General features: G+C 35.1%; 1 protein-coding gene across 1 annotated transcript; it reads right to left on the bottom strand.

The window, feature by feature from the left end:
- Positions 1-1,765: 1,765 nt before the first annotated feature.
- LOC7469221 (tubby-like F-box protein 8) lies at positions 1,766-6,602 on the bottom strand. Its single transcript, XM_002306661.4, has 5 exons — positions 6,425-6,602; positions 4,722-5,179; positions 4,440-4,527; positions 3,700-3,832; positions 1,766-2,785 (listed from the first exon to the last, which is right to left on the bottom strand). The coding sequence occupies exons 2-5, from the start codon at positions 5,067-5,069 to the stop codon at positions 2,083-2,085; spliced, it is 1,272 nt and encodes a 423-aa protein (XP_002306697.1). The 5' UTR covers positions 5,070-5,179; positions 6,425-6,602; the 3' UTR covers positions 1,766-2,082.
- Between the last annotated feature and the right edge of the window lie 1,394 nt (positions 6,603-7,996).

Here is a 7,996-nt window from a genome sequence, read left to right as displayed (position 1 = left end):
TATATAATATTGTTTTAATTTTACTTGCAGGTATATTTTAATGAAGTATTTGTTTATGATTAAACTATTTGAACTACTTGCATGCTAATTCATCCTTATTATGTTTGGTCACAAATCAACTAAAAGGGAAAAATATTTGGCTTTGATTAGTGAAAGATTATTTGTGTTGTTAAAGATGAATTTATTTAAGATTGATAGTATATCCAAATTAATTAAAGAATTAGTCTAGTTTATCTTATGAGATATAGCGTGATTATTTCTGTAATAATCTAGTTTGTTTGGATAAATAGAAAGTTGAGATAAGTTTTTATATATATATATATATATATATATATATATATATATATATATATATAAAGATAAATACAATTTATCCAAAGATAATTGTCATATAAGTGTTTTTGTAAACCATGAATAACAGTTTGTTAAGAACATAACAGACTAGGAAGCCTGAAGATAATGTTCTTATCCTTATTACATGGATATGTATATAAGAAAGAACCATCATAAACGAGAGGAGCACAAAAAAGAGTGTGGCACAGGGTAAAGCAACACTTGCAGCGAAGCTAGAGTGCTCAACTAGTTAAGAAGTTACATAAAGTTTCGTAGCATATACTTTTGACACACAAGTGGAGTGTGAAGAAATTTTTCAATGAGAATTGTTTGCTAAAGAGTTGAAAAGCTTGCAAACTTCTAAGAGGAGTTCATGTGTTAACTGTTAGCAACTAGATGTTCTAGTTAGGATGACAACAATTTGAAGATCATCAGGTGTTCTAGCAAGCTACTGCGGTAGAAGACAAAACAGAGTGTTTGTCTTAACAAGTAAGAAGTCTACTTACAAAGAATTTGTAGTCATAAATACTCCTTTTTGTAATCTTCTAAACTAGTGAAAATTATCTATTTTGGGTTTGGTTGCCTTAAAGGGTTTTTTATCTTCTAAAGTTTTTCTTCAAAAGATTTTTCCTTCGTAACAAAATAGCTTGTTCATTTAAGTTTTTTATACTTATATTTATTTGGTTATTGACTAGTGGTTGTAAAGTGTTAGCAGATTGTTTCTTAACATACAGGTAACAGAAACAGAACGTTCAATCTTTTCACACCAAGAAATAATTAAGTGTGCATGGTAGAATTATAATTCAATCATTTATGCTAGTTTATATATTTGTTTAGTAAGCTTGCCATCTTTTTGTTATAATTACAAGTTGATATATTCTTATTATATTACATATTTATGAACTAAACATATTTTTCGTTGCCTAATTTATTTGTAAATTTTGAACAACATCAATACCAAGAACAACACAATGTATAAAATTGAACTGCTTATGTCAACACAACCCATTAACTATGCTATTTTTTAATTATTTTTCTAACTATGCTATTTAGTAGTTACCAAAAATAAGGAACCTGGCACAAATTACTTTCAATAAAATATTCGTTCGTGTACCCAAAACCATCGCTTATGATTCGGCAAGGAAAGACAGGCCAGTATCAAAAACATCATTTAGCAGCCTTTAGCCGTACTTTGTGTAGCCAGCCCTCAGAAAAGCGGCGGCTGGTCAGAGCTTGTACGCTATGTCGCCGCCTGGCTCCATGCCATGCCATGCTAGCCTAACCGCTCGTTTCACAGGGCAACGAGGAGAACACAGTCGCTGTGTCAAGCGCCAACCGTTGAAGAACTTTAATTCCAGGGAATTAATTGATTCAATTATAAATGCAAGTGTGTAAAATTAGAGGAACCAAGATACCCTTTCGTCTCATCCCAGATTACAAGTCCTCGGCAGTCGAATTGCTTGATGATTAGACGTGTCTGAACATAGTTTTGTAATATTACAAGAACGAAGTTTAACAATATATGAAAACATGATGGAATCATTCAAAGCAAACTAATCCAACTGAAACATGAGAAAAGGGTGACAAAGGAAAGACCCCTCCAATGAGATGCGGTTTTTTGCACTTTACAGTCCACTACGACTTGTACAGTGACTGCATACAGCTACGACCACCCCATCCTAGAGAGCCCTAAAAGAAATACCTTGCCAATTAAATGTTTCTATAGTCGATACCATTCTCTTTTTTTCTTTATTCACAAGCCAATTTAGTGTCAAAGCTGCTCAAACAGATTGCAAAAGCCTGGAACGCAGACAAAGGATACCGGTAATCCATAGTGAACATATCCTTACCAACCTTACCAAACTGAAGAATGATCTTGTCATGATCAGACTGAACAGGCTGTGATGGAGTCGGTGCACCAGCAGCAGGTTGCGTTGCAGCAATAAGCTGGAAATTCTTGACAGATGCTACTGTCACTCTCCCACGGAAATTGAGGCACCAGCACTGCAACTGCTCATGCCATCTTGGTGCCTTGTTCCGAAGAACAAGTGGCCTCTCCTTTCCCTCTTCATCTTCTCGAGGCCCAACAATGTCAGAGAACCGGGAACTGCTAAACTCGGTTGAATTGTCAATTGATTTTGAGAAGGAAATGCTCCTAAACGAGTCTTCAAGGGAGCGTGGGAGGAGCTCAGCCTGGCCTGGGACAGACCCACCTGGCTCAAGGGATGATGCAGGGATAGAGTGCATGGTGCAGTGCATCCTTCGTGGACCCCTAGTGCCAAGCACATTCAGCTCATATGTAACCTGAGCAATGTTATAGCTGCCTGTAGGGACCTTTGGAGAAACTTTCTTCGAGTAAAACCTGCGGCTTCGACCAGGTGGTGAAAGCTGAGCATTGTTGTATGGCGGCTGTGTGTCATAAATTATGAACTTCGTACCCAGAAAATTTGACCTGAAACAATAACAATAAGCATCTCAACACAACTTCTGATGCAACAACAATTTGCAGAACCAACAATCTCATCCAAGTTCATTTGATATCTGCAACCACATATTCACAATGTTCCAATTGTGCAAAGTCATTGCAGAACTTGCTATAAAGATATCCATAGAATGGAAGCCTTAAAAACACCACCTTAAATGCTTAAAAAGTCCTTGCATATGATTCACGTGAAGCAATTAACATCAACCACGGGAAACAAACTAGCATGGCCTCCCAGGGACAGTTCAAATTCATAAGTCTAATATTTAAAATCATCAACTAGTTACATTAGTATTATGATACATGAAAAACCATCCTTAGTAGTTACATCCTCCTCGCACATTAGAAGAGAGAACAATTATCATCCCTGCCCATAGAGAAACTCTAACCACACTAAATAAAAACTCTAAACCTGATTTGTAACCTAGTTTAAGGAACTTCAACATGAACAGAACGATGCTAATTTTACTCTTGAACTAAAAGAATGTAAATATTACTTCTAAACAGCTAGTATTTGGCACCAAACACTAACTCCTATAACATAGACAAATGTAATATATTTATAATACAAATAATAGGGAAAATAAAGTTCAGATTTTTTTTAAAAAAAACATGGATTATATGGCTTGGCAACAAGTACACCTTGTCTGGTAGATAATGGAGGATAGTTGTTAGTGCTATACTATATCGGCTCTTTAAGGGATTGCTATACAGGAATGAAGGGCGCTTGGGAGTTGGGATCCATAGAAAATTTTAACTATAACTATATTCAATCTTCATGTCCGAAAATTGGCCTATTTTCAGGCAAGACAGTGCAGACAATAGCTGGTCAAGCTTAGGACTTCAGCAAGTCAGCAAATATTGGCCTTGAAATTAACTCTTACCTCAGTTTTCCAATATAAGTGCTGCTTGATCTTGATATGTTATCTGCATCCATGGAGATAACATACTCCGTGCATGTGGTTCTCCGGGTACGTTTTGCAGACAGAAGAAATTTCCCGTTTTCAACAAGCAAAGCTGCATAGGCATGCCATTAATCAACAGCATATTCATATAGAAGATAGGAAATTAGGAAAACTGTGTCAAACAGCTTCAGCAGCTAAATAGAATATTACAGGAAATTTTATCATATTTAGGAACGGATAACTTGGATTGAATACAAAAATAACTGGACAAGGTATTGGATTCAAGAAAGCTCATGAGGACACATTTAATAGCGAGAAAAGTCACCTGACAATACAAAACACCACTACTTCACATAAAAAATTCAATTAACCAGGATTTACAATGTGCTTGGACATGTACATGAGTGTCCATGCACGCACACGAGTGTGTAAGTGAGTCAGAGAGGACATCGAGAGCACATCAATAAGAAATTTGGAGTACTGATACAACTTGCATCAACCATGCTGGTTTCTTCACAACAGAGAGGATGAACTACTAAAAATCAGAACTATGCTTCTAGCTGGTCAGTTTGACAAATGGCATGAAATATGATATTCATTCTGTTAGGAAGAATAAGCAGCGGGGCTATGCATTGTGGTAAAAGGTTTAGTAACAGCAAATTATCCAGTTACATCAGCATAAGATCATGATTTACAAAATAAAGCAGAGATAAGCTCACCAGGGCTAAGGCAAAGGAAAAGATGGTAAGTTAATTTTGATTTGTCCCTCTTTATGAAGCACTGGATAGTTCCATCTCTGGGCCCTGGCTGTAAATGGTTAGAAAAAAAGATTTTTATCAATTATCATTTTGAAACACACAAAATCCTTTATTTAGATCCGTGTGTTTATGCTCAGGTGAACATCTTGCAGATTCGAAAGCCAGTTACATGCACTGAACATTATAAAAATTTCTTTAAATATTGATATTACACAGGCAAGAATAAAAATGCAAAGATCTTACCTGCTTTAGGGAAACTGGGAAAGTGATCTTGCCAGAGAACTCTGGATTTCTGACAATTTCTTTGCACATTTCTCTCCAAGCACTGCACACAGCAGCACAAGCAACAACATGCTTGCGGGCAGGCCATGTGCTCTCACTAGCCTCCAACCTCTTGATCACATCCCGCAATAACTCAGGAGGAAGACCAGCCCAACGACTATTCTGGATGACCACTGGCTGGTCATGCAGCTCACAAGCTGAGCTATGAGATTTCCCTCTGTGATGACCTGGCAGCCTGACCTCAAAACTCCGCCTCGACAAGCTCCCAAACCCATCCCTCATGTCACGAACTATACTACGGAATGACATTTCCTCTAATATACTTGCAGAATAAGTTAATACACGCTTCAATGTGATCGCATGAATTATATTTACAGTCAAGTGTATGGATGATCACAAACCAGAACACGAGTGCACAACTGCAAATCAACAAAAATTGTTTTAAATTCCAGCTATAGCTACAATGCTTACTATAAAAAAAAGAATAGAGATAGATGACAGACAAGGGAAAAGCACTAAGCAAGTTAAGAAGATTCCTATAAAAGAAAAGACTACATGGAACAAAAGCACCTAAACTGTCAGATATGTTTTAAACTAACCCTTAAAATCCAAATTGCAATCGGTTCAAATCTATCTTCCTAAATAGTACACTCTGGTTCAAATTAAGAATCTCAAAAAAAGGAAGCAAACCCATTTGCCAATTAATTCAAATTCTAACTTCATGAATCATGAGAACTTATTCAAATAAAGAATCTAATAAAAAAAAGTGCAAACCATATCCCCAACGCCGTAAAAATTTTTTTTTAAGAAAAAAAAAGGACTTTAACTGGGTCTTAAGTTAGGGTTCATAGATAGCAGAACCACCAGAACATTTTGGATGAGTTCTTCCAAAGTATATTTACAGCAAGAAACAACCCTCAACCCTGAGCTTCTAAAGTTTATCTGCTGAAAAAAAAAATTCTTTAAGAAGTAATCACTAGAGTTTATCAAGTGACGTAATCAGCAACACGAAGAGGGATGATGCCTTAACTTCTGCTATTACCGAGCTTCTTCCTTTTGTCTTAATTTTTTTTGTGAAAATACGAAATGAATATCATCGGACTAGAATTCTAACATGTCTGAACTCTCAACTAGGCATTTCAGGTTCGAGTAAAAACAGAAACAAACTTTTATACCACAAAAACTGATCAAATATCCATTCTTCCACTTTTAATCTTCACCGATCAGCAAAGATCAGAACTTTTTCATACAACTCTGCCGCAGAAACAACACTTTATCCTCACCCATTCACCAAATTTACAAATGCTTAAATTATATACAAAAAAATGTCCAAATGTTTAACAAAACATGAAAAGAAATAGCTAAAAAAGTTCAAAAATCACGATTAAAAAACCAACTTTATTATCCCAGGTCAGAGAAATAAAATCTTTCACCAATTATAAAAATAGAAAGAAGAAATTGGGTCCTTATTTCTTGTCAAAGACTCGAAATTTGGACTTTTTCTTGGTAACTTTCTGGAGAAACAAACAGAAAAATCTCCGAATCTAAGATACAGATCTTGAAAAAGAAACCAAAAGGAGAGAGTAACAGAGACAGAGAAGTAGAAGTGCAGGCTGTAGAGCATAATAGCTCACCACTCTTCCTCTACTGTGACAGATCCTTACCTTTACAACACTATCGCTCTCCCTCTATCTGTTTTCTCTCTCTTGTTTCTCTCTCTAGAGACGGCTCCATCAGCAGGTACAGGCGGACTTGAAATTTGATTAAATCAAGTTCATAAGAACAAGCATGGAATAGGGAGTTAGCTTCCCTTTTTATGATGTCCCTTTTTTTTGAATGCAGAGGAGCACTTGTAATTAGTTTAACTATTTTTTTTTTTTTTTTTTAATAATGCGGTGCCTTTCTTTCTTTTGTCAAATTATGTTTTGGTCCTCGAAACAGTTGACCTTAATTTTCGACCAAACCCATACCTTCGTCCCTCTACTTGTTTCAAAACGTTGGTCAGATTCATGTGTTAATGTCTCGGTCAATGTGGCCCAATTGAGATGACGTCAGTGAATTTGGATAGTGTTATTATTTTCTGTACACATATTTAGAAATTAATTTTTTGGTGTGATATATGAAGCTAAAACGTGGATCTCACTTCCCTTGTCCACGCTCTCTCAAGAGGCACGATGTTTTTTTAAAAAAATGAATAACTAATAAATTATTAGTTTAGAGAATAAAGATGAAGGGAAGAAATTAGTAAGAAATTTATCTTCTTCTTCTTTTTCTTCTTCTTCTTCTTCTTTTCCTTTCGTTTTGTTTTTATCATGAAATTTACCTTTGCTGTTAGGAACTTTAATAATTGCATTTTCTTTTCATTGATTCATTCTAATTTATTGAACCGCCCTCCATCACGAGTCAAATCAAGTTTTTTAAAATTCAAAAGAAATGTCATGAACACAAGGAATTCTTTAGCAGTGTTATTAAATTAGATCAAAACAGATCAATCTAGAAACTTCTCATCTTAGTTCATTTCTTAACTCGAGTTTCTAATTAAATCACGGTGGAGCTAACCCGATATGAATCTGTCGATTTCACAAATCCAAAGACAACTTTGATTATAGAAAAAATCATGACTCAATTTTTAAAAAAACTTTAAGACGACAAACTTTTTAAAAAATACTGAAACAAAGCCAGATTGGATTGGCCCTGGGTAACCCCGCAACCCAAGTCATGGACTCTGCTAGGTTTAATAACTTTGTTGTTTTTATAAAAAAATTTATTTAATTAAATGAGAAAATAGATGCTCGTAAAATCCTGCACTAAAAATCAATTCAAGGAACCTCGTCAGTAAGTTTGCCAAGAGCCAAAGAGAACCTGGGGCACTTACAATAAGAATTTTTTGAGAAAAAACCTCTTCGTTGACAATCATACTTGGTTTCTACCAATTATTTTACTCTAAAATAATGTTTATTTAATATTGTGATAACCCTGTAGAAAGTAAACAAAAATAAATTATCAAGTCTATTTCTCAACCAATCTAATACTAAAATAAAAAAAAATCAATTAAAAAATCAAAGGTTCAAAAACAAAAAAACAAAAACATATTGGATTTGGTGGGTGAACTCGTTAACTCTATGAATTGGGTAACCCAGGTCAACAAGTCAAAACTGTGAATTGGGCCATAAACTCTGTTAGGATTAATAACTTTTTTTGTTCGAAACTATTATTTATTTAATTAAATAATTAAA

Source organism: Populus trichocarpa, chromosome 5, assembly GCF_000002775.5.
Source record: "Populus trichocarpa isolate Nisqually-1 chromosome 5, P.trichocarpa_v4.1, whole genome shotgun sequence".
Taxonomy (NCBI): Eukaryota; Viridiplantae; Streptophyta; class Magnoliopsida; order Malpighiales; family Salicaceae; genus Populus; species Populus trichocarpa.
This window is presented reverse-complemented; position numbering and strand designations above follow the sequence as displayed.